The following is a 27956-nucleotide window of genomic DNA, read 5'->3' on the forward strand; positions in this document are numbered from 1 at the left end:
TCGCTCTGGATAAGAGCGTCTGCTAAATGACGTAAATGTAATGTAAATGTAAATACGTGTTTTTTTTTTTTTTTTTACATTTTCAAAATGTATTTACTTACTTGAACAGGTTCTCCCAGCCATGTGGACAATTGGAAACAGGGCGTTTTAGAGGATAATTACTATTTGACTATGTACCCATTTCATAACCAGACCTTCATACAAGTTACCAACACGCCTACAAGCCAGTCACAATATGGGCGCAGCAATTTACTGCTATCTAGTGTACAGTCACCGCAATAAGTCACGTGGGCTGGTGTTGCAAAGCAACAGAAAAAGTACAGCACAAAAAGCTGTAGTACATTGGGCCTTAATTTGGTAAGTACAACACTTCCTTATTTTTTGTAGGTTGGATGAATGGCCATGATATTGGGACTCGCTCACCCCGAAAACCTTTTCAGTATGCAGGTAGTGCACTGCTGAGAAGAAAGTCATCGTTAACGTTATGCCGTAAATGCTTGGCTCCATAGCTAAGCCTAGTACGACAGTTGAGCAAGATGTCCAATGGCAAGGAAAAAAGGAAATTGACAGACCTACTTAGAAAATGTTTTCTGTACCTTGGCTGCATCTCCACGGTACATGCAGTTTAAAGTCGTTTTTCTGGATCAGCGTGCGTTTGCAGTTGTCCAAACAAGAACATTGTTTCAGCTAGATTTCTCAAATTGTCTGGGGGGGGGGGGGGGGAGTTGGACGTTGACGCTGGAGCTCATTTACTGCATTGCCATACAATGTATTAAAGGTGCAATATGCAGAAATCGCTCTGCCATTTACTGGTTGCTAAAATAGTTTGCCTAATTTCAGTTTTTATGACAAAACAAGGAGTAATTGTGTAGAGCATCATTGTACCATCTAAACCACAGTGAAATATATTTTCCACAACCAAGAATATTGTATGTTCAGTTATTTGAAGCTTGTATACAATACCGAAAGTAAAAGATTGAAAAAACAACTTAAGAATGGAAGCATAGGAATAGCGCACATAGAACATATCTACCATGTCTTAGACTAGCTTTCAAAAACTCATATACAATACAATTTCAAGCACTACTAATTTACTTGTGTAACAACATCACCTTTTAAACCTCTTTTGTCTTTCTCTTGGTGACTTCACTTTACAATTTCATTACAATAATTACAAGAATTACATATTACAAGAATCCTCTCTCTCTGAGACTAAAATTCAATCTGTCCATACTAGAGGTCGACCGATTATGATTTTTCAATACCGATACCGATTATTGGAGAACAAAAAAGCCGATACCGATTAATCGTCCAATTTTTATAGATATATTTGTAATAATGACAACAATACTGAATGAACAATGAACACTTTTATTTTAACTTAATATAATACTTAAATAACATCTATTTAGTCTCAAATAAATAATGAAACATGTTCAATTTGGTTTAAATAATGCAAAAACACAGTGTTGGAGAAGAAAGTTAAAAGTGCAATATGTGCCATATAAAAAAAGCTAACGTTTAAGTTCCTTGCTCAGAACATGAGAACATATGAAAGCTGGTGGTTCAATATTCCTAGTTCTTCAATATTCCCAGTTAAGATGTTTTAGGTTGTAGTTATTATAGGAATTATGACGATTTGACTATTTCTCTATACCATTTGTATTTCATATAGCTTTGACTATTAGATGTTCTTATGGGCACTTTAGTTTTGCAAGCCTAATCTCGGGAGTTGATAGGCTTGAAGTCATAAACAGCGATGTACTTCAAGCATTGCTAAGAGCTGCTGGCAAACGAAGTACAGTGCTGTAAAATTCTGGCTAATTAATTATGGTCACACAGTTCACAACGAGCCAGGCGGCCTAAACTGTTGTATATACCCTGACACTGCTTGCACTGAATGCAAGAGAAGTGACACAATTTATGATTATTTATGATTATGTGAAGATTGATTGTTTTTTATAAGATACATTTAATGCTAGCTAGCAACTTACCGTGGCTCATTGCAGCCACAGGGTCCTTTTGAAGCTGCACTCGCGTAACAGGTGGTAAGCCTGCTACGCAGTTTTCTCTTGGATTGCAATGTAATCGGCCATAATCGGCGTCCAAAAAGGCAGATTATCGATTGTTCAAAACTTGAAATCGTCCCTAAATAATCGGTCATGTCGATTAATTGATCGACCTCTAGTCCATACTGCAGGTCTGCCTGCCAAGCCACTCCTGTCCTGAATCTTTTTGAATTATCTGTTGATTACTAAGTACTGCTACATTATATTGCATTTATTTGTTGTTTTGACCTGAGGTGAAAGGTTGAATGACAGAAAAGTGCTTAGATGACATACAGCGAAGTTGGCTTTTAGACACGCTTAACTGTATGCATCCCATGTGCAACAGCTACAAATAAACAAACAGAACAGCTGGCTCTACCCCATATCTCCTGTGAGTTATGTAGGTAACCTATCATTGCAGTGGCCTGGGACATAGGGTGTGGTTAATCCATTCGCTAAATATTAAGGTTTGATATTTGTTTACACAGGAAAGCTGTATGAGACGTTGATGGAGAGGCATGGCCCGCATATCTCTACCCTCTTTGGACTCCTCCCTTCCAGGGATACCCCAGAGTGTCCTGGCTGTTTCCATGGAAGCTAAGTACCAATGCCAGCAGTGTCACCAGGTCCTGAGGAAGCCAGTCCAGGCTCAGTGTGGACATCGTTTCTGTGTCCATTGTTTCAAACTGCTCACCAGGTAGACTACTGTAGCTCTTCACCTCTTACCCACCAGGCTCTGCAACCCCCCACCCTTCCTCAAGTTCCCCTTACTTTAATTAACCCTTTCTCACTGGGCATGATGCTCCACCCCACAAAGTCCTACTGTAGCTATTCCACTGCAGTGTCTCTCTGTGGTGGTGGTGGTGGTGGTGGTGGTGTTGTTGGTTCCTTGGCTCCCATCAGCATCTTGCCCTTCCACTTACCTCAGCCCCTGTCTGGATGAGTCAGCACGGGATTCTGTGTCGGTCTGCGGTATGTGTGTGGTAGGGTTGGGCAGTATACACATTTCCATCCCTCCATACCATGCCCATGGCATCCAAATATTATCTTAATCCAGGAGTAGATTGTCTCTGCTGCTGTTACCAAGAAGCTTGATCTTGCAACCTAATGTTAACCACTTAACTAACATTAGCAAGTTAGCAAAACCCCGCTGGAGAGAATTTATTTGGCACATCTTAGATGGTTAACTTAATAGTTAAAAGATATATATATAGCTGGCAAACATTTAGTAGTTAATTTCATACAAGAGTAACTTGATCACCTCACTTAAGTTGCGCTGTAGAGATGACTCCCCTCACAAAGCTCCCATTTTGCTCCTTGTGCTTCTTTATAAACAAACGCACATGATTGGCTCAAACCGCTGTTTTGGGAAACTAGTTCCGGTAAGCTTCATAATGAAAAATTATGAAGCGCGTGCTGCACGACAGTGAGTGACTCACAAGGCTCTGGTCTCTCATCGTTGTGTTCTTGTAAACAAACACCATGTGACTGGGGACTACCGTAAACTGAAATGAAGAACGCAATGTTCTTTATCTCCTAACATATTGCACAAGTAGGTACAAATACTGAAATGTATAAAAAAATACGTAAAATAAATAGTTTCAACGGTTTTGAAAAATCATCCTGTGGCTTTTTCCAAATACCCCGGTATACGGTATACCGCCCAGGTTCTAAATACCCTGGTATACGGTATACCGCCCAAGCCTAGTGTGTGGTAGCCAGTCAGATTAACACCAATACTGGTCCAGCCTCGACTGGAACTATCTGGAATGGATCTTACCTCTGGTGGTGCAACTGGACCAAGCTGCTCTTGCTGATTCTTACTAAATATGTCTTCTCACTGGGAGTTTAACCATGTCACCATCTCACACTGCAGCTAAATCTGTTTATTTGTGTTTTGTTCATTTCATTATAAAACATTGTAGCTCTAACTTTGGGCACATTTTTTCTTCTGTGATTATGGAAAATATATTTCACAGTGGTTTAGATGGTACGAGGATGCTCTACACAATTGCTTCTTGTTTTCACACCTTTAAAGAGAAGTGGAACCATGTACGTTTTTATACTTCACCTGCTGCTAGAAATTTAGATATTTTTGCCGCTTCATTTCTTAACATGAGTAAAAAATGGTGCAGTGGAATGTGAAAGAAGATAGAGTGACGCTTCAGCTTTTCTTAGTTCCAGGATGTCCTGATTATCATCTGATTATAATCGGAGTATGTTCAAGACGATGTGCATTTTTTAACTTGCAAAGTGATATTGTCAGAGATCAGACTACGTAGAATCTGCACGGGAAAGAACAACAATAAGTTAAAGTGTGTGTGGATGCCTGGAAGATAATTGTAAATACTGGATGGGTGATTAGTTGTTTAATAAGGAGAAACAGACGTTCAACTACGAATCCTCACTGTCAGAGTCTTAACTAATTTAATATGATATATTTCACTACAATTCAGGTCAAATACATTGTACTTGAAGTGCTATATTGGTGCTGATGTTGAAATTCATGGGACAGTAATTTGGTAATTCCAGGAATTTGTACAATTTGTAATCCTGTTTCGCTTTAAACTCACAAGAAACTCCAGTTGCCACATGTCATTTTCTAAGAATTGAAAGGGGAGCGGTTTCAACATGGAGCTAGCTGGTCATGGTTGGTTATCTAAATGCATTCCACATAGTTAGTGGTTTCTAGTGGGACTACAGTATATGTCTGAGTCATGAACCCACACAGAAAACTCATAGGGGAACTATTATCTTCATTCACAGCCCTCCTCCATCTACTGGTGGTCTGACTCCTCCTTCACACTAAAGACTCTCAATCTGTGGATTTAAACATCAACCTTTTAATTTGTTTGCATCTTTGTGTTGCCTTGCATACTGATGCGCCTGTTGTTGTATGTCTTGTCCGTGCCCACTAATTATAGTATTCTTAATACCTATTATTACAATGTCTTTGCAATGGATCTCGTTGGGCAAGTTTTGAAGTGACTTGCCCATTTGTGTTTATATATGTTTATCTGTATACTCCAAAGTGCTATATATGCTACGTAATTACATGATTCATCTTTCTAGTTTAACCCTGTACTCTGTAGCCTACTGGTAATCATTGTAAATGTGGGTAGTGGTTCAGGCGAGGCTAAGACCCCTCTAGTTGTTGGCCAGAAATCATTTTGTACTGTAAAATCACATGACGTGTGTCTCCATCATCAGCTCTGGCCCAAAGCCCTGTGAAGCCTGTCGACAGGAGGAGATATATGAGGAGCCACAGTCCATTCTCAATAGTAATGAGGTAAGGCTCCGTTCCATGAATTTAACTTCGAACTGCATCTCTGGTGAATCATGTTGCTCCTGGCGAATAAAGGATATGGATTTCATTCATCTAAAGTATTTATTACAGTTCAATGTTTAAGACAACCCCCCCCCCAGTCTGGTTGAACAGTAGCAGTGAATGTGACAACTACTGTGTGTAATTAGTGTACTCTTTGTTCTTTTCACCTCCCTCAGGCTTTTCCAGACAATGCAGCTGGTAGAGAAATCGCCAGCCTGCCTGCCAAATGTATCAGTGAGGGATGCTCTTGGACTGGTTGCATAAAAGAATATGAGGTATAGTATGGAGTTAATGCTTATGTTTTACTGGGTTGTCATTGGGTGATTCAAATGAGAATATCTTGTGCATGTTTTGAATTTGAGTTGAAACTGATTGGACATCCCTCATGTCTCTCGTGTTGAGAGCCAATAGCAAAGGCACACAGTAGCAATCTGACATGCTGACCAGACTGCCCCCATTGTGTGTGCGACCTTTTATCTGTGAATAAATTGTCAGAGAACACATGATTTTGTGTGACTCAGAATGGGTCAAAATTCTGCAAAGATCCAGCACAAAAAAAGGGAGCATGTGTATTTCAGGTAAAACATCAACCCATGTTTATCTCCCTGGACAAATGAGCTAGCAATTCAAGCTAGCTAAATGTACATGAATGTTTCATAGAGTATGCCCCTAAATTAATATATTTGGTTCACAGTTGGTTTTAGTATTTTAACCTGCGTGTCATGAAGGCGTCTGGTGGGGATAGACAAAATCAACACGTGGAACGGGTTTGGTTGTCATGTGAGAGTGAAACAGGATCTGCCTTTGTTATATGACTTGGAAAGTCCCGTGAGTTTTTTTTAATGTGTCCTGTTAGGCGGAGAGTGGAAAGTACCCAAGACCTGCAGGCTTAGATTTACTTTCTGTTTACCATCTGTCTTGAGTAGTCTGAGAAATTCATAATAATACTGATAAACTGCAAATTATTGTATTGTTGTTAAGACTAATTTAACTGAAATCCATTTGTCCATCGATTGTAGAGACTGAAAACAGGAAGAGAGGGGAGTTTTATGAGGAAGCAAACTTTGGCCTTCTGCCTGCCAAGAGTTAAACTAACATGTACTGTTGTATAACAGGGAATGTTAGGGAGGGGAAAGTTTTAAGTTCATTGCTCTTTTATTTCTTCAGTTTGAGCACATTTGTATCTAATCGTAGGTTATAACTGTGTGTTTTGTGGGGGATGTTAAAAGACTGTCAACTGTAAATATGTCTGGTTATTCAGTAATACGTTTTTTGGGGGGTTAATGTGCTTCCTCATAACTGTGGATAGAATTGTATTTACTTTCACAATGGGGAAGAAAAGAAGTGAGACTGTCTATGCGACATTTCTAGGGCCGATTCAGCAGAAAGTTTTTGTGTTCATGCAGATTGTGCAGTTAAATGTCATGCTGACAACCAACTTGATGATTAGCACAACTTGTGCTAAAAACGTTTTATCATGTAGGCGTTTCGTGTTGGTTCAGTGGCCTTTTAATGTTGTCGTTGTCTGTGGGAGATTGTGTGATTTGGAGTCAGTAACAGGTATTCAGTGGACTATTTAAAAAAAAACAACAGTGTTTTACTGTAGGATTCACTGGTAAGTGGAAAGACAAACAGTGTTGCTAATCATATATTTGTTTTAAATTTCAGCTTTATTTAACCAGGTAGGCTAGTTGAGAACAAGTTCTCATTTACAACTGCGACCTGGCCAAGATGAAGCAAAACAGTGCGACACAAACAACAACACATGGAATAAACAAGCATACAGTCAATAACACAATAGGAAAAAAAGAAAGTCTATATATAGCGTGTGCAAATGGTGTGAGGAGGTAAGGCAATAAATAGGCCATAGTAGCAAGTAATTACAATTTAGCAAATTAACACTGGAGTGATATATGTGCAGATGGTGATGTGCAAGTAGAAATACTGGTGTGCAAAAGCGCAGAAAAGTAAATAAAAACAATATGGGGATGAGGTAGGTAGATTGGGTGGGCTATTTACAGATGGGCTATGTATAGCTGCAGCGATTGGTTAGCTGCTCAGATAAGCTGATGTTTAAAGTTAGTGAGGGAAATATAAGTCTCCAGCTTCAGCGATATTTGCAATTCGTTCCAGTCATTGGCAGCAGAGAACTAGAAGGAAAGGCGGCCAAAGGAGGTGTTTGCTTTGGGAATGACCAGTGAGATATACCTGCTGGAGCACGTGCTACGTGTGGGTGCTGTTATGGCGGAGATTTACCTAGCATAGACTTATAGATTACTTGGAGCCAGTGGGTCTGGCGACGAATATGTAGCGAAGGCCAGCCGACTAGAGCATACAGGTCGCTGTGGTGGGTGGTATAAGGGGCTTTGGTGACAAAACGGATGGCACTGTGATAGACTGCATCCAGTTTGCTGAGTAGTGTATTGGAAGCTATTTTGTAAATGACATCACCGAAATCGAGGATCGGTAGGATAGTCAGTTTTATGAGGGTATGTTTGGCTGTGTGAGTGCTTTGTTTGCGAAATAGGAAGCCAATTCTAGATTTAATTTTGGATTGGATATGTTTAATATGAGTCTGGAATGAGAGTTTACAGTCTAGCCAGACACCTAAGTATTTGTAGTTGTCCACATGTTCTAAGTCAGAACTGTCCAGAGTAGTGATGCTAGTCGGGCGGGCAGGTGCAGGCATCGAACGGTTGAAAAGCATGCATTTTGTTTTACTAGCATCTAAGAGCAGTTGGAGGCCACGGAAGGAGTGTTGTATGGCATTGAAGCTTGTTTGGAGGTTTGTTAACACAGTGTCCAAAGAAGGGCCAGATGTATACAGAATGGCCTCATCTGCGTAGAGGTGAATCAGAGAATCACCCGCAGCAAGAGCAACATCGTTGGTATATACAGAGAAAAGAGTCGGCCTGAGAATTGAACCCTGTGGCACCCCCATAGAGACTGCCAGAGCTCCGGACAACAGGCCCTCCGATTTGACACACTGAACTCTATCAGAGAAGTAGTTGGTGAACCAGGCGAGGCAGTCATTTGAGAAACTAAGGCTGTTGAGTCTGCCGATAAGAATATGGTGATTGACAGAGTCGAAAACCTTGGTCAGGTCGATGAAGACTGCTGCGAGTACCGTCTTTTATCGATGGCGGTTATGATATCGTTTAGTACCTTGAGCATGGCCGAGGTGCACCCGTGACCAGCTCGAAAACCAGATTGCACAGCGGAGAATGTACGGTGGGGATTCGAAATGGTCCTGTGATCTCTTTATTAACTTAGAAAGGCAGGGCAGGATGGATATAGGTCTATAGCAGTTTGGATCTAGAGTGTCACCCCCTTTTGAAGAGGGGGATGACCGCGGCAGCTTTCCAATCTTTGGGGATCTAGGACGATAAGAAAGAGAGGTTGAACAGACTGGTAATAGGGGTTGCAACAGTGGCGGCATATAATTTTAGAAAGAAAGGGTCCAGATTGTCTAGCCCAGCTGATTTGTACGGGTCCAGGTTTTGCAGCTCTTTCTGAACATCTGCTATCTGGATTTTGGTTAAGGAGAAGCTGGGGAGGCTTGGGCATGTCGCTGCGGGGAGTGCGGAGCTGTTAGCCGGGGTTGGGGTAGCCAGGAGGAAAGCATGGCCAGCCGTAGAGAAATGCTTATTGAAATTCTCGATTGTCATGGATTTATTGGTGGTGACAGTTTTACCTAGCCTCAGTGCAGTGGGTAGCTGGGAGGAGGTGATCTTATTCTCCATGGACACTACAGTGTCCCAAAACTTTTTGGAGTTAGAGCTACAGGATGAAAATTTCTGTTTGAAAAAGCTAGTCTTTGCTTTCCTGACTGACTGCGTGTATTGGTTCCTGACTACCCTGAAAAGTTGAATATCACGGGGACTATTCGACGCTACTGCAGTCCACCACAGGATGTTTTTGTATTTGGAGGGCAAGTTGGTCTGGATAATATCTATGAGGGTGCCCATGTTTACGGATTTACATTGACATAGTCTGAACCATTTCGCGAGTTTCCAAATTAGGAAAATACTTTAGACAAGTTGTTATTGTTTTTAGTTAAGGTTGGCTTGGGGATATTTTAGAGAAGGGTTGGTAAGGGTATTTGGAAAAACATGCTCACTTACCTGCTCTGCTGCTGCCTTGAGACTGAATGAGAAAAGACGTGGGAAAGATGTCAACACCCTTCTCTCCCCCCACCCCCCTCTCCTCCCACCTGCTTGAAAAAAATTTGGCTAGAGCAGGACTGACATTTACTGTAACGATTCAAGTAGATTGATTAATTTGTATTTGACTGTGTATTTTAACTGTTGTAGTTGTGAGGCACAATTAATTCAACCCTTGACACAGTGGTTGAATAAGCAATTTTGAGTTCTTGTTGCACAACCGCAAGCAGTATGAATGTGCAGTTTCATGCAACACCCAAAACAACCACAATAGGCCATACTCTCACAAACACATACATTGTTTCCCATCTCACACAACACCTTTTCCTATACATGAACAATATTTAAATAGAGCAGTGTTTCATATATGAATATGTTGTGTCAGTTTAGTTTACAACCATAAAGAGTTTCACACTTTAAAAGTCAATTGTGGCATCTACTGCAGTTCTCTGTGATGTGTAAGGTCACCACGTTCTAACCATACATCCTGCTCCATTGTGGCCGTTTTCAGTTATACTAGATGTACCTCTTCTAACTGCCATAACTGGCTGCTTATAAACTCGTATGCAGCAGACTGGTTAACCATCAACCCAACTGTTATTTTAATCTTGCATAGAGCTGTGTTTACTGAATAGACAGGTTGCCCCTCTTAAGCCAAGGGAGTATGAGTAGGCTATAAAACAGCTATTGTTTTGGCTTATCGTTGATTTTAAAGGATGATTTATTACTGAGAACAGTGTAGCTCAGTCGGTAGAGCATGGCTTTTGCAGCGACAGGGTTGTGGGTTTGATTCCCACGAGGGACCAGTTTGAAAAATAAGTATTAAAATATATTTACTCACTACTGTAAGTCACTCTGGATAAGAGCGTCTGCTAAATGTTTAAAATGTAAAACATGTTGCAGTCATGCCAAGTCTGCTTCTTTCATAACACAATGCTTTTTAAAGGTCTTTTAACTGTAAATACATGTTCAGAATGGAAACGCCACATTGAAATATTTATAACCATTTATTAAGCAATGAATAATGCAAGTCTTGGATCTATAGGCTCTGCTCCTTCAGGTTAGCTCACTGCCCAAGCAAAGCGTCAATATATAATATAGCCTATGGACAGTGAGTGTGGTAAGCTATACCAATCCCCCGACAGAAACACAGAACCTGGTGGTGCGAGCAAGAAGCAGGCGCATAGTTGAAGTAACAGCATGATGAGTGAGGGGACCTGGTCAGCTTAAAATAGACCACCAAATAATGTAGGTGTGATTGATACTAGCCTCTTTGGTACCATCTCAGCATGTGTGTCAGCTGAGACTGGGCAATCAGGTTTCCTTTCTGAACTGGCTCCGCTTAATTTCAGAAAGAAAGCACCACGAAGAAACATGTTTAACCATTTATTAAAGATGCACTATGCAGAATTTGCTCTGCCATTTTCTGTTTGGAAAAATGTTAATAGTTCTGCCAGTTACTGTTTGTGACTAAACAACTGCATAGTGTAGAGAATCATTGTACTGTCTAAACTGCTGTGAAATATATTTTCCATAACCATGAATATTGTATTATCAGCTGTTTGAATCTGGTGTACAAAACTGAAAGTAAAAGATGCAAAAACTAAAATTAAGACTGGGAAACAGAACATATTTACCACTTCTTAGACTTGCTTTCAATGAGAATGACAGATTTATAACTAACAATTCTATGTGAATTTGGTCAGGTCGCCCAAAAAGTTACATATTGCCGCTTTTAAGCAATGAATAATGCAAGTTTTGGCGATTAGGCTCTGCTCCTCCAGGGTAGCTCAATGCCTAAGCAAAGCGTCAATATACAGTATAATATAGCCTATGGGCAGTAAGCACAGTAAGCTATACCAATCCCCCAAAACAGCAGAACCTTACACCAGACGACTCTGTAGCTACGGCAGAAGCGCCATTTAGATATTATCGAATAGACCAGTTAAGTAATCTTACCATCGCAACAATGAATCCTATGTGAGAATCTTAACCACGTGTGGCATAAACTGAGCAACATGCGACTTCTATCCCTGGTGACGTACTGCTGGGTACCCTCGCTTGAGGCATGATGATCTTCATCTTGGCACGTGAACTATCTGCCTATCTTGCCAACACACACTGAACAAAAATATAAACGCAACGATTTTACTGAGTTACAGTTCAGATAAGGAAATCAGTCAATTGAAATAAATAAATTAGTCTCTCATGGCCCTCTATGGATTTCACATGACTGAGCAGGGGCGCAGCCATGAGTGGGCATGGCTTCCACCCACTGGGAAGCCATGCCCAGACTATCATAATTAGTTTTCCACCACAAAAAGGCTTTAATACAGATAGAAATACTCCCCAATCTCATCAGCTGTCTGGATAGCTGGTCTTAGATGATCACGTAGGTGAAGAAGCCGGATGTGGAGGTCCTGGGCTGGTGTGGTTACACGTGGTCTGCAGTTGTGAGGCTGGTTGAACATACTGCCAAATTCTCTAAAACAATGTTTATGGTAGAGAAATTAACATTAAATTATTTGGTAACAGCTCTGGTAGACATTCCCGCAGTCAACATGCCAGTTGCACGCTCCCTCAACTTGAGACATCTGTAGCTGTCACGTTCTGTTGTTATGTCTTTGTTTTGGAATGGTCAGGGCGTGAGTTGGGTGGGTTGTCTATGTTAGTTTTTCTATGATTTGCTATTTCTGTGTTTGGCCTGGTATGGTTCTCAATCAGAGGCAGCTGTCAATTGTTGTCCCTGATTGAGAACCATATTTAGGGAGCCTGTTTTCTATTGTGTTTTGTGGGTGATTATTTTCTGTTGTCTGCTCCAGCCAGAACTGTTTTCGGTCGTTTCTCTTTGGTATTTTTGTTATTTCCGTGTTCATTTTAATAAATATGGACACATACCACGCTGCACCTTGGTCCTCACCTTCTTCCACCAACAACGGCCGTTACAGTGGCATTGTGTTGTGACAAAACTGCACATTTTAGTAGCCTTTTATTGTCACCAGCCCAATAATGATCATGCGGTTTAATCAGCTTCTTGATATACCCCACCTGTTAGCTGGATGGATCATCTTGGCAAAGGAGAAATGCTCACTAACAGGGATATAAACAAATTTGTGCACAGACATTTCGTACATATTGAGCATTTCTGGGATTCTTTTATTTCAGTTCATGGACCATGGGACCAACGCTATACATATTGCGTTTCCATGTTTGTTCAGTGTGTGTGTGTACGGTACCTGTTAGATATTGGGGGCATCCTGGGATGTGCTTTTGTATGTTATTGCTGTAAGAGTGAGTTAGCTAGCATGCTCTATAATGGTCGCATTAGCCCCTGCTATTTCAGTTATTTCCATGCTGACAGACAAATCACGAATCTATAGCCATCAACATACTATTGTCCTGCACATCTAATGTGCTTCCTTGTGTCTATTGTTGGAATAAACACCAATCAACTGGGATCGCTGGCTGGACAGTTCTTTCTTTAAAAACACAACGGAAGAGTTACGAAGTATGAACACAATCTTTTACACGGGGCCGAGACCAGTCTTCTTGTCTTTGCTGGACATCTGTTGCATGAGTGATAAACAATGGATCGACCAGCGTGGAGAGTGGTCAGCATTGCAGATAGCGTAACATGGAAGAGGAACATGGAACATAGTTTGAGCAATGACAACTGGAGTACCTTTACCCTTCTTATTAGTTTTAGAATGAGTTAATAATTGGTTACATAGACTTTTGGCCTCTCATCCCATTCTAAACACCCATTGCCGACTTTGTATTCATGTTACCTGATAAAATTGCTGTACAATATGACCTTGTTGCCATCTGATGCACATTCAGATGTCATAAATCAGCACTGTAGAGCTCTCCCTGTACTATGCCGTGCCTTGATTGTATTACTGTTGATGATATCTGGAAATATGCATGTACACCCTGGCCCATCTACTGTTGCTCGCCCCAATTTTGACTTGTACTCTATCTGCTTCACTGATTTCTGCTCCCGTAAAAGCCTGGGATTTCTGCACGTTAACACTAGAAGCTTATTACCAAAAATGGATCAATTGAAAATGCGGGTTCAGAGCTCCAATCCAGATGTGTTGGTCACTGAGACGTGGTTAATGAAGAGTGTTTTGAATACTGATGTTAAACTTTTTGGTTATAACCTTTTTCGGAAAGCCAGATCTTCCAAAGGTGGGGGAGTGGCAATCTTTACCAAGGATCACCTTCAGTGCTCGGTTGTCTCCACAAAGCCTGTCCCCAAAAATTTGATTTGCTGGTTTTAAGTATTCAACTTTAAAATAGCGCTTTGTTGCTGGGTGCTATCGTCCTCCATCAGCACCGGCCTGTACCCTACCTGCCCTAAGCTCTCTCCTGGCCCCTTACACCAAGTCTGAATTTGTCCTGCTAGGTGACCTAAACTGGGACATGCTTAAACCACCTGACCAAGTCCTAAAGCAATGGGATTCCCTAAATCTTTCTCATATTATCACCAATCCCACTAGGTATGACTCCAACACCCAGAAAAGGCTACTCTTCTTGATGTTATCCTCACAAATAATCCTGGAATCAGTCTGGTGCTTTCTGTTAAAACCTTAGGGATCACTGTTTTACAGCCTGTGTTCGTAATGGCTGCACAGTGAAACAACCTTTCCTGATTTGTCATAGATGCTTGCTAAAAAACTTTCATGAGCAAGCCTTCCTTCATGACCTGGCCTCTGTAAAATAGTATAGAATCAGCTTGATCCCCTCTGTCAAAGACACTTGGACCTTCTTTTTTTAATATTTTCAGTGGTATTATTAACAAACACGACCCCATAAAGAAAATTAAAAAGAGATTCGGGCCCTGGTTCGACCGTGATCTTGCATAGTTACTCCACCTCAAGAATTGCATTTGGCGAAAGGCTCGGCACACGCATACTCGGGCTGACTGGCTCTCGTTTAGGCAAATGAGAAATAAGTGAACTCAGGCTGTCCGTAAGGCTGAAGTTAGTTACTTTAAAGAGCAGTTCTTTCTCTGTGGGTCTAACCCCAAGAAGTTCTGGAAAACTGTTAAAGACCTGGAGAATAAACCCTCCTCCCCACAGCTGCCCATGTCCCTTAAAGTTGATGATGTGGTTGTTACTGACCTGAGTTCTTTAATCCCCACTTCATTAAGTCAGGATTTCTATTTGACTCAGCCATGCCTCCTTGCCCGTTCAACATTTCCTCATCTCCCACCCCTTTTAATACGACTATCCCTGATGCTTCTCCCTCTTTTCCCCCTGCCCTGCTGAATGTTGCACATTTATTACAAATAAAAAAACAGAAATACCTTATTTATATAAAGTATTCAAACCCTTTGCTATGAGACTCAAAATTTTGCTCAGATGCATCATGCTTCCATTGATCGTCCTTGAGATGTTTCTACAACTTGATTGGAGTCCACCTGTGGTAAATTCAATTGATTGGAGAGGATTTAAAAAGAGACACACCTGTCTATATAAGATCCCACAGTTGACAGTGCATGTCAGAGCAAAAACCAAGCCATGAGGTCGAAGGAATTGTCCATAGAGATCCGAGACAGGGTTGTGTCAAGGCACAGATCTGGGGAAGGGTACCAAAACATTTCTGAAGCATTGAAGGTCCCCAAGAACACGGTGGCCTCCATCATTCTTAAATGGAAGAAGTTTGGAACCACAAGGCTCACTGATGAAACCAAGATTGAACTCTTAGGCCTGAATGTCAAGTGTCACATCTGTAAGAAAGCTGGCACCATACCGACAGTGAAGCATGGTGGTGGCAGCATCATGCTGTGGGGATGTTTTTCAGCGGCAAGGATTGGGAGACTAGTCAGGATCGAGGAAAAGATGAACAGAGCAAACTACAGAGAGATCAGTGATGAAAACCTGCTCCAGAGTGCTCAGGACCTTAAAGTTGGACGAATGTTCGCCTTCCAACAGGACAACAACCCTAAGCACACAGCCAAGACAACGCTGGAGTGGCTTCGGGACAAGTCTCTGAATGTCCTTGAGTGACACAGCCAGAGCCCGGACTTAAACCCGATCGAATATCTCTGGAGAGACCTGAAAATAGCTGTGCATATACTTTCTGAATGCACTGTGTATCATGAGCGTAGAGGACCACTAGGATTCTGGCCAATTCTGAATAGAGGGCATAGGTTGTTTAGTCAACCTCAAGATCCGATAAGGCGCGGTGATATCTGGGAAAGCTCTGGATAGGCATGATTGATACTCACCTCTAATTGGTACCATCTCAGCTGATGTGTCAGCTGAGGCGGGGCACTCTGGTTTTCTTTCTGAACTGGCTCAGCTTAATTACTTCTAAATGGCATTTGCTTTAAAGCCACTCTTTTTGTGTCAGGAATTTCCATTGACATTAAGTTTGACAAGAAAATGTATATATTGCACGCTCAATCTTAAAACATGCAAATGCATGCAGGGATAAAGATTAACACAGACTACAGTGGCTGGTTTTGGTTGTCCTTTCTTAAAACCTCTTCAGTCCCGAGATCCCAACAAAAATAGGCTTTTCAATTATCTGACCTTCATTTATCTACATGTCCAACCCTTATATTTAGCTTCACAATGAAGTGTTTTACTATTTTATTTTCAGGACAACAAGTAGAAAACAAAAGAATTTGACATAAACAGTTGCATTCATGAGTTTTATAGACAAATGTCAATATAATAATAAGGTCCGTCAAAGCAAAAACATGCTAAAAATTAATTTATATGAATGCTGTAAGTACAGAAATCACTGGGAATTGAATGTCCAACTAGTCAGTGACAAGTGTTTGGAGTTTGACAGCAACTATGTGAGCTAATCACAGTGCTATAGACACTATGTCCTGGGATTTCCTATGATCTACAGTGAGGAGAACAAGTATTTGATACACTGCTGATTTTGCAGGTTTTCCTGCTTACAAAGCATGTAGAGGTCTGTAATTTTTATCATAGGTACACTTCAACTGTGAGAGACGGAATCTAAAACAAAAATCCAGAAAATCACATTGCATGATTTTTAAGTAATTAATTTACATTTCCACCCAACACATTCTAAAGCCATCTGTCTTTCTACAGAGACCCATTATCTTTCACTCCTTATACACTATGTGTCTGATTTATCATGTCTTTAATATCAAATTTTACCCCGAATCCAACACCACTCTGGTGTAGCTTGTGCGCATCATAGAGCAGAACATGTTGCATGTCAGTGAGAGTCTCAGCTTTTCATAGATATCTTTTAGTAGTTTGTAGCTCAAACCATTAGGACTCTACAGACGTTTTTTTGTGGAAAAAAAGACCTGGCCCGGGCCCCTTCAGGATCCGTCATTGTCTCAAAAACACTGGTCTCGTTTAGCCCCTGTTAATCCCACAGATTAATGGTTGGTATCTATGGATGCAGAAGAAATCCAATGGTACAACCCAAACGTCTGTAGCTCAAACACTATGTTTAAAAGGGGTTAAAGTCAAAAACTTGGTGGGACTCATTGGGTTAATACTGCTACACGTTTCTGCAAATGGTCAGTGGTAAAACTCTTTGTTTTTGTTTCCCAGGCACAACACGAGGGCAAGTGTGAGTATGAGCGAGTACCATGTGAAACCTGCCAGGTCCTTATCCTGCGCAGTGAAAAAGAGAGGCATAATGAGAGAGAATGTGAAGCAAGGACATTGAACTGCAAGTACTGCAAAGTCTCCTTCAACTTCAAGGAAATCAAGGTGAGACGCATATCTGGAAAACACCAATGGCCAACACATGTACAAGTGGACACAGTACTCCAGACAGTCAGATTCTGATGAGATGGTTATGGAATGTGTGGATTCTGAGATGAACTGATATTCTCATACCAACTCCCACTCCTTATCTATTACAGGCTCATGATGAAATCTGCCAGAAGTTTCCCTTGCAGTGCAAGGACTGTGGAAAGAAAAAGATCCCACGGGAAAAGGTCTGTCCTCTACTGTGTCTTTTAAAAGTCTTCATTTGGCTTGCTTTCTAGGTCAATTAATCTTATCTTATCAGCCGTGGTCCTATACAGTTTCTGCTTTCAATAAATATACATTGTTGCCTAGTCAAGTGGAGTAGGCCAGAGCATGAACAGACTCATTTACCACTCTTTAATAGAAGTAGGTCTCACTATGAAGTCTTCTCATAAAAGAACTAAGAAGGTAGTTGCACTTTGTTTGAGTTAGCCCTTTGAACTGAGAATAAAATAACCTCAACAGTCATCTACTTTCACACTTGAAATAATTGTAATGCGGTGCGTGCTGGTGACAGGGAAGTCAGGCACAGGAGAATGAACTTGGTAAAAATGGAGCTGTTTTAATAAACATTCAAAAATCTCAGAAAACCAAAGTATACAAAAATAACATAATAGGGTGCAAAACCCATCACACACCAGAACAAATAACACACCTATATACAACAAACAATCTCTGACAAGGACATGAGGGGAAACAGAGGGTTAAATACACAACATGTAATGAATGGGATTGGAACCAGGTGTGTAGGAAGATGAGACAAAACCAATGGAAAATTAAAAATGGATCAATGATGGCTAGAAGGTCGGTGACGTCAACCGCTGAACACCACCCAAAGAAGGAGAGGGACCGACTTTGGCGGAAGTCGTGACAATAATGCCGGTTATTTTCAGGGTTAAGCCCCAATTTAATCTCCATAACCCCCTGATCTTTCTCTTTCTGTTCTCTCCCTGCAGTTTCTAGATCACAGCAGATCCTGTGCCAAGTCTAAGACTGCATGTCCGTTCAGTGAGGTCGGCTGCAAGGTTGTGGTGTGTATAGAAGATAAATTATATCTATTCAGATAAGGTTTTATCTACAGTATATGATGATGGCATTCTTAGATATTTAAAAAATGCATATCTTTGATTGTAATGTCCCAGACAGCTCTTGAATACGGTTTCCTGTTTGTCAGAGGAAACTGGTTTGTTTTTCTCAGTTTTCTCCTATGACTTGCCCTCATCTGACAGTCAAATAAATCTGGCTCAATTTGTAGTCGTTTGGATCAAGAAAAATCCCCCTTTCCTCTTGTTTTCTGAGTCACCTTGACTACTCCATGGCATGCAGACAGTGAACAATGTTCTGTTGATTGTTTGGTTTATAGTTAGACCTTTATAATTAGACACTTGTGGCAACTTCTTGGTTGAAGCACAAGTAGTATCCAACCTAGTAGTACGTACAGCATGATCTGACATCTACCTGGCCATTGTTGTGGTGCAAAAATGGTCTGTCCTCGGTTGTAACACTCACCCTAACCCTACTGCGTTCCAAACTGCCTCTGGAAGCAACATCAGCACAATAATTGTTTGTTGGTGTAAAGCTTGTTCCCATTGGACTCTGTAGCAGTGGAAACGCGTTCTCTGGAGTGTTGATTCACACTTCACCGTTGTGGCAGTCCAACAGACGGATCTGCGTTTGGTGGATGCCAAGAGAATGCTACCTGCCCGAATGCAACTGTAAATATAGGTGGAGGAGGAATAATGGTCTGGGGATGTTTTTCATGGTTCGGGCTAGGCCCCTTAGTTCAAGTGAAGGGAAATCTTAATGCTACATCATACAATGACATTCTAGATGATTCTGTGCTTCCAATTTTGTGGCAACAACAGTTTGGGGAAGGCCCTTTACTGTTTCAGCATGACAATGCCGGCGTTCACAAAGCGATGTCCATACAGAAATGGTTTGTCGAGATCGGTGTGGAAGAAATTGACTGGCCTGCACAGAGCCCTGACATCAATCCCATCGAACACTTTTGGGATGAATTGGAACGCCGACTGCGAAGCCAGTCCTAATCTTCTAACACCTCATTAATGCTCTTGTGGCTGAATGGAAGCAAGTCCCCGCAGCAATGTTCCAACATCTATTGGAAAGCCTTCCCAGAAGAGTGGAGTTTGTTATAGCAGCAAAGGGGGGACCAACTCCATATTAATGCCCATGATTCTGGAATGAGATGTTTGACGAGCAGGTGTCCACATATTTTCTTGGGTATTAGACACACCCTCAACAGAGAGACGTCTCAAAAGAGACATCTAGTGTTTGAGAGTAAATGTTCTGAACTTTATGTGCAGTCCCCTACAATTGAACTCCAGCTTGAATCTCAATATTGAAGGGCATCTAAAATTGACACTGAACAGTATGATACAGACTAGTTAACTCAATATGCTTAACGCCTTGTGTTGTGTCAACACAGATTGATAATGGGAAACACAGTGACCACGAGCAGACTAGTGTCATGGAGCACATGCGTCTGATCTTGGCGACGATGTCTCTGGTGCGGCTTCAGCGTCCAGAGGCCCCAGGGCTGGGGGAGTGGCAGGAGGACTCTGGGCTGGGCCTGTACCGCGCTCCCGAGGATGGAGCCACAGCTACTGCAGCCACAGATGGGGGAGGAGCCGCTGCCTCTGTCCAGACTTTTGGTCTTGACCACAAGGTTGGCTTAATTTGGTCTGATGCATTTGATGAATAGGAACTACTACGGAAGCTATTGTTGTCTTATATATTGTTTTAAAGCTTCCCTTGTTTAACATGACAATGTCAACCAAGCTGTTAAATGATAAATTGGATTGGCATCCTACTTGTTATTGTACTCTTACAGATGGCCTGAATACTAATCCATACAGAGATGTTGCAGATGCAGTAGCACATAATGAAGGACTTGTCTTCATTGTATTCTCTGTGTTATGGTCCTGCAGGTGAGAGCACTGGAGAATATAGTGTGTGTACTGAACAGGGAAGTGGAGAGGAGTTCTCTCACTTTAGAGGCCTTCTCACGGCAACATCGTCTAGACCAAGACAAGATTGAGAACCTCGGCAACAAGGTACGTCAACTAGAGCGTACTCTCACCATGCGGGACCTACAACTGGCTGAGACAGACCAGACTCTGAGAGAACTCCAGTTTTGCACCTTTGATGGTGTCTTTGTCTGGAAGATCGCCGACTTCTCACGGCGCCGCCAGGATGCTGTGGCCGGGCGAACACCCGCTATGTTCTCACCAGGTTAGATCTGCCCTGATTATTTTATTCTTATGTTATTCACCGGACCTTAAGGCCTGCAGTTACAAGTTGACTGGCTTTAACTTGAAAATCCTTCTATCTTTATTTAGGAAAATCTGATTTGATATCTTTCTTTTTATGTATCATAAGTATACCATACACTATGTACATTTATGGCAATGTAATTCCACAATCATGCACTCATTTTTACCACAAGTGACTCAATAAGTCACAGATGCACATACTGTGATTCTAATATAGTTCCTCTTATCCCGTAGCATTCTACTCAAGTAAATATGGCTATAAGATGTGTCTGAGACTGTATCTGAATGGGGACGGAACGGGTCGAGGGACTCACCTTTCTCTTTTCTTCGTGGTGATGAGGGGCAAGTGTGACGCTCTGCTCAAATGGCCCTTCAGTCAGAAGGTAAGACTTGAGTAAATAAGGGATACGAAGTATATTGAAAGCATGAGCTTTCCAATAGAATTCCAGGCACTGGAATCTATGCCAAGGTACATTGAAGCTGTTCTGGCTCGTAGTAGCCCAACACCTTATTAAGACACTTTCCTTTATTTTGTCTGTTACCTGTGTCTAACATTAGTAACTACAACAAAATGCATTATAGTAAAAACTAAATATTAAATCTCCGTCCTCTTTCCTCGTTCTCTTCCCTGCAGGTGACACTGATGCTGCTGGATCAGAATAACAGGGAGCATATCATTGATGCCTTCCGGCCTGATGTAAGCTCCACCTCTTTCCAGCGGCCAATCAGTGAGATGAACATAGCCAGTGGCTGCCCACTCTTCTGCCCATTGGCTAAACTGGCAGGCAAGAGCTCCTACCTTAGGGATGACACCATTTTCATCAAGGCCATTGTAGACCTCACAGGCCTGTAGTGACTGTGGAAGTCAAAGGCTTGTAGAAGTGGTGGTCAAAGGTCTGTAGAAACAGGAAGGGGTAGTTAAAGGCCAAAAAATGCACAGCAGAAGAACACACAATGATCACTTATGACCATAAAATACATTAAATTATAAATATATTAAATAATATAATATAATTATAAGCATAATCTAGGCAGTGTCTATTTAGCCAGCTAACAGCATTTGAATGAAAACTCAGGTGGGTCAGAAATTCTCTCAGGGAGAGCGCTATCTCAAGCGTTCGGTCCATTCGTCAGATCTGCAGGATTATATAGATATTGTGAATTGCATTCATTGAAGGCACTGGGAGTCACATTTGTGGAACCATCAAGTGTGCAGGATGCACCACCAGTTGCATGATAAGGCATTTACAGGGGATTTCCAACATATTGTTAATCAGACTGCAATGGAGGGTCTAGCCCACCCCATATGGGCCATCTGCAAGTGACGTATTGTTCACCATAGTTCACACTGTAATATTTAAAGTAATAGTTACAGAGTCTTATAGTGGATGTCAGAAATAGATCTCGCATATGGGACAATGGAGCGCCCTTCACTGGTAACGAAAAGAGAGATCAGTAGATTGGACACCATTGCCTTGAATTAATAAGTCTCAACATCCTTTACATAAACATGCAAATTGTGGTGGACTGAACCAATGCTTGAATAGAGGACCACAGTATGAGTCATAATACCCATAAAACCTAGCAGTCAAACAGGGAAATGGTTCCAATCATTTTTTCACCATTAATTTTTCCCATAGGGGATTTTAGAAACACTTAAAATAAGGGGTTTGTTTCATGTAGGCTTACCCTGGCGTGACATTTTGATAACTGTGTAAATCTCTCTCTAGGACAAGGTGACTTTTATAAATATACTCACCTGTATTTACCCCCATATTCAATGCTAATTAGCTGCTAATGTGGCTATCATAAAGGACTACAAATGCCATGATGATCTGGGTGAGACTGCCGAATCGAGGCAAAGGTAATAATGTCTGGATTAACTAATGTTAGCGGAATGTAATAATTAATAAATTGGCTACATTTCTCTAAATGGACAATTCAGTGAACTGTCTTGTGCAAGTTTTAAATTGACACAATAGCTGTTAGCAAAGGTGTCGGCTAGAGATGACGTGCAGGAGCTTACAGGGATTTGTTGTTTTGCATCATGTCTACGAGAGATTAATGTGGTTGTCAAAATGTCCCGACAGGGTGTGCCTCCACGAATCATCCCTGAGTTTAAGGGTGTCTAAAATCCCCTATAAGGAAAAAAGAATAGTGTGAAAATGATTGGAACCATTTCCCTGTTTGACCGCTATGTTTTATGGGTATTATGACACCTTCGCTGTGGGGTTCTTTTGGCCCTCTTGCTCAGCCTATTTCTCACTGATTGTAAAAGATCCGTAGTGTTATTTGCTAATGTTTTATAAAAATGTTTATAAAAATGTTTGCTAAAGTATTTTTCACTAGAAAATGAGTAACCTTACCGGCAAAATATACTTTTAACATCTAATTCTGTTAGCCGGCTAGATAACCACTGCCTCTAAATAATATATACATCTCACACACAGTGCATTCGTAAAGTATTCAGACCACTTCACTTTCCACATTTTGTTACGTTACAGCCTTATTCTAAAACTGATTAAATTGTTGTTTTTTCTTCATCAATCGACACACAATACCTGAATAATGACAAAGGAAAAACTGTTTTTTAGAAATGTTTGCAAATGTATTAAAAATAAAACTTAAATATTACATTTACATTAGTATTCAGACCCTTTACTCAGTACTTAGTTGAAGCACCTTTTTGCAGCGATTACAGCCTTGAGTCTTCTTGGTTATGACTCTTACAAGCTTGGCACACCTGTATTCGGTGAGTTTCTCCTATTCTTCTGTGCAGATCCTCTCAAGCTCTATCAGGTTGGATGGGGAGTGTTGTTGAACAGCTAATTTCAGGTTTCTCCAAAGATGTTCAAGTCTGGGCTCTGGCTGGGCCACTCAAGGAAATTCAGAGACTTGTCCCGAAGCCAGTCCTGCTTTGTCTTGACTGTGTGCTTAAGGTTGTTGTCCTGTTGGAAGATGAACCTTTGCCCCAGTCTGAGGTCCTAAGCACTCTGGAGCAGGTTTTCATCAAGGATCTCTCTGTACTTTGCTCCGTTCATCTTTTCCTCAATCCTGACTAGTCTCCCAGTCCCTGCCAATGAAAGAGCAGATGCAGCATGATGCTGTAGTGCCAGGTTTCCTCCAGACGTAACGCTTGGCACTCAGGCCAAAGAGTTCAATCTTGGTTTCATCAGACCAGAGAATCTTGGTCAGAGTCCTTTAGGTGCATTTTAGCTAACTCCAAGCAGGCAGTGGGACCTTACCAAATCATGTCCAATCGAGATGTAGGAACATCTCAAGGATGATCAATGGAAGCAAGATGCAGCTGAGCTAAATTTCAAATCTCATAGCAAAGGGTCTGAATATTTATGTAAATCAGTTGTTTCTGTTTTTCATTTTTTATAACTATGTTTTAAAAAAAAATATCTAAAAACATGTTTGTCATTATGGGGTATTGTGTGTAGATTTAATCAATTTTAGAACAAGGCTGTAACGTAACAAAATGTGGAAAAAGGGAAGGGGTCTTAATACCTTCCGAATTCACTGTATATACACTACTATATGGTGTGCATAAGTACACCACAGCATAGACATATAAAGTAAAGATATGATTCAATACATTATCATATTATAAATGAATTATATAAGATAACTGTTATAAAGTGATAAGCTGAGGAAGCTCCTTCTCTTTTCAAATACTAAATGCATCTTTACTTTCAAATAACAAGCTTATTTCTAGATAGTGAGCTCACTCATAAATACCCTTTAGCAAGCTATTATATATGGCAGGGATGGGCAACTGGTGGCCCGCGGCCCCCTTTTGTAGGCCTGTGGACCAATAAAGAAAAAAATAGGTTTGGGTTGATGTATGAATGTGGGTACGCTGAGTCACAAGGAAACTGTGGACCCTCATTAGTTCTGTTTTTTTTGTTGGCCTCATCCAAGTTGCCAATCCCTGATATAAGCAATTGTATTGAATATAACAATGGAGTGTTTCTGAATGTTATTTACTTGTGACGGGCTCTCTTTCTTGTGTAAAGTGAAGAAAGACTATAGATCTAACATTAACACATGCTACAAGTAGATCGCCTTCACATTATTCTGGGTCATTCATTATCTATGTGTGTTTTACTGAAGCATTTATGGTTTAGCTTTTATGATTAAGTTTCTGCATGTGTTCATGTAGATCTAGTATGAATCTTTAATTATCACATCCATTAAATTGAAATTCACTACTTTTCCTTTTTTTGAGAGGTATTGACATGTTGAATGCACCAAGCTGTCTGTCTAAACTACTGGCACACAGCTCGGACACCCATGCATACCCCACAAGACATGCCACCAGAGGTCTCTTCACAGTCCCCAAGTCCAGAACAGACTATGGGAGGCACACGGTACTACATAGAGCCATGACTACATGGAACTCTATTCCACATCAAGTAACTGACGCAAGCATTAAAATTTGATTTAAAAAAACAGATAAAAATACACCTTGTGTGAAGCAACACAAACATAGGCACAGACACATACACACACACACAATAACACACGCACTGTACGTACACATGGATTTAGTACTGTAGATATGTGGTCGTGGTGGATTAGGGGCCTGAAGGCACACAGTGTGTTGTAAATGTATTGTAATGTTTTTAAAATTGCATAAACTGCCTTAATTTTGCTGGACCCCAGGAAGAGTAATTGGGATCCATAATAAATACAAATACAAATAACCTCTCACATTGGAACCACACGAGGGAAGATGATGATGTGCAGGCTCTCAGAAAGAATCATGCTGTTTTGGGATATTGATTAGCGATTGTCAAGGAAGCACAGAAATTCCAAAATATGTGTGGAGATTTTAGTTCAGATTATTTATTTGCAATATGTGATCTATAAAGAGAGCTACATAAGCTGCTTTATTCATTTGTGGGGTTTGAATAGTGTGAGAAGACAACATATTTGGTGAGAATCACAACATCAGATACAAAATCAATTCTAGCTCTTAAAGGGACAGTAGCCTATGGGTGTACAACTTTCAATTTAATCTGCAGTTATTCTTTTGCTATGCATTCTGTTACTATTAACATGTAAATATTATTGTTATCTTCTGATTGCATTTAGTTAAAAGATTAAACATAATTGTAATCTATTAGCTTCCAAAATGTTGTTTTCAAGGTAACAACACTGCCATCACGCACAGATGCGCGCGACTCTTGGCGGAAGTAAGAAAGCCATCGCCATCTGCACCCATTCAACAGTCTTGATTTATTACTTCTAAACAAAGTCACTTTTTGTGGTTTTTATACGCTTCCAATGATTTTTTAAAATTCTTGCTTGAACAGTCGGTAAGGTTATATTTGGTTATGATCTTTGCAAAATAACTATTCTGGATGCAGCGGTTGTTAGCTAGAATGCTAAAGCTCATTGATATAGGCTGTAGCAAAAGCTTGCCAAAGAGCCATGTTACTGGTTGAGTTTTTTTAAGTATAATGTACACAGCAAAAAAAGAAATGTCCCTTTTTCAGGACCCTGTCTTTCAAAGATAATTCGTAAAAATCCAAGTTCATACACTGTTTCCCATGCTTGTTCAATGAACCATAAACAATTAATGAACATGCACCTGTGGAACGGTCGTCAAGACACTGACAGATTACAGACGGTAGGCAATTGAGGTCACAGTTATGAAAACTTAGGACACTAAAGAGGCCTTTCTACTGACTCTGAAAAACACCAAAAGAAAAATGCCCAGGGTCCCAACAAGCCCTCAGTCCAGCCTCTCTCAGACTATTGCGGACAGTCTGAGCACTGATGGAGGGATTGTGCATTCCTGGTGTAACTCGGGCAGTTGCTGTTGCAATCCTGTACCTGTCCCGCAGGTGTGATGTTCGGATGTACGGATCCTGTGCAGGTGTTGTTACACATTGCAATTTATTGCCCTGGCCTCATCTGCGTGAACGTGCCATAGGCATGCTGCAAGGAGGCATGAGGACTGCAGGAATGCACAATCCCTCCATCAGTGCTCAGACTGTCCGCAATAGTCTGAGAGAGGCTGGACTGAGGGCTTGTTGGCCTGTTGTAAGGCAGGTCCTCACCAGACATCACCGGCAACAACACCGCCTATGGGCACAAACCCACTGTCTCTGGACCAGACAGGACTGGCAAAAAGTGCTCTTCACTGACGAGTCGCGGTTTTGTTTCACCAGGGGTGATGGTCGGATTCGCGTTTATCATCGAAGGAATGAGCGTTACACCGAGGCCTGTACTCTAGAGCGGGATCGATTTGGAGGTGTAGTGTCCATCATCGTCTGGGGCGGTGTGTCACAGCATCATCGGACTGAGCTTGTCATTGCAGGCTGGTCGTTACAGGGAAGACATCCTCCTCATGTGGTACCCTTCCTGCAGGCTCATCCTGACATGACCCTCCAGCATGACAATGTCAGCAGCCATACTGCTCGTTTTGTCTGTGATTTCCTGCAAGACAGGAATGTCAGTGTTCAGCCATGGCCAGCGAAGAACCTGGATCTCAATCCCATTGAGCACGTCTGGGACCTGTTGGATCGTAGGGTGAGGGAACTTGCAGGTGCCTTGGTGGAAGAGTGGGGTAACATCTCACAGCAAGAACGGGCAAATCTGGTGCAGTCCATGAGGAGATGCATTGCAGTACTTAATGCAGCTAGTGGCCACATCAGATACTGACTGTTACTTTTGATTTTGACCCCCCCCCCCCTTTGTTCAGGGACACATTATTCCATTTCTGTTTGTCACATCTGTGGGACTTGTTCAGTTTGTCTCAGTTGTTGAATCTTCTTATGTTCATACAAATATTTACATGTTAAGTTTGCTGAAAATAAACGCAGTTGACAGTGAGAGGATGTTTCTTTTTTTTGCTGAGTAGTTGATTTGCGATATGCAGCAATATTTGTAAACACAGGAAGGGGTATACTGTAGCTGTCCAATAACATGTTCTGCTGGAATGACTTGTCCTGCACTTAGTAAAAACCCAGAGTGCATTAAGTGAATGTTGGAAAAAGATGTTGGTCCCTTAACATAGCAATATGAATGCAAAGAGCACTCGGAGCACAAAATAGATGAAGTGACCTGGTAAGAGTTTAAAGTCAAGGGGAGTGTGAATATGAAAAGAACAGAGTTCTTTAGCTTTTCTTTTTACCCCTGAGTTCGGTTCATTTTTTTAACCTTTATTTAACTAGGCAAGTCAGTTAAGAACAAATTCTTAACAATAACGGACTACCAGGAACAGTGGGCTAATTGCCCTTTGTTGAGGTGCATAATGACATATTTTTAACTTGTCAGCTCGGGGATTTGATCTAGCAAGTTTTTGGTTACTGGCCCAATGCTCTAACCACTAGGCTACCTGCTGCCCC

At 41.2% G+C, this 27956-nt stretch overlaps 1 protein-coding gene across 5 annotated transcripts; it reads left to right on the plus strand.

Annotated features, from left to right (window-relative positions):
- The first annotated feature begins 244 nt into the window (after positions 1-244).
- Positions 245-27441, plus strand: LOC135544487 (TNF receptor-associated factor 2-like). Of its 5 annotated transcripts, none has more exons than XM_064972134.1 (12): positions 245-357; positions 2537-2745; positions 5259-5337; positions 5553-5651; positions 17096-17257; positions 17413-17487; positions 18256-18330; positions 19746-19985; positions 20248-20551; positions 20827-20975; positions 21227-21377; positions 26778-27441. In XM_064972134.1, the coding sequence occupies exons 2-12, from the start codon at positions 2567-2569 to the stop codon at positions 26840-26842; spliced, it is 1578 nt and encodes a 525-aa protein (XP_064828206.1). In that variant the 5' UTR covers positions 245-357; positions 2537-2566; the 3' UTR covers positions 26843-27441. The 5 variants fall into 5 exon arrangements, with proteins under 5 accessions (XP_064828206.1, XP_064828209.1, XP_064828204.1 ...); XM_064972137.1 differs by having other exon boundaries at positions 21227-21289; XM_064972132.1 differs by having other exon boundaries at positions 21227-27441.
- The last annotated feature ends 515 nt before the right edge of the window (positions 27442-27956 follow it).

The sequence above is a fragment of the Oncorhynchus masou genome, chromosome 8 (genome assembly GCF_036934945.1).
Source record: "Oncorhynchus masou masou isolate Uvic2021 chromosome 8, UVic_Omas_1.1, whole genome shotgun sequence".
Lineage (NCBI taxonomy): Eukaryota > Metazoa > Chordata > Actinopteri > Salmoniformes > Salmonidae > Oncorhynchus > Oncorhynchus masou.

Bases quoted from the DNA above. Each gene is read 5' to 3' on its own strand.
- LOC135544487 (XM_064972132.1), top strand. From the start codon at position 2,567: ATGGCCCGCATATCTCTACCCTCTTTGGACTCCTCCCTTCCAGGGATA. The intron at 5,338-5,552 runs GTAAGGCTCCGT...CACCTCCCTCAG, and splicing joins CCATTCTCAATAGTAATGAG to GCTTTTCCAGACAATGCAGC. The intron at 5,652-17,095 runs GTATAGTATGGA...TTTGTTTCCCAG, and splicing joins GTTGCATAAAAGAATATGAG to GCACAACACGAGGGCAAGTG.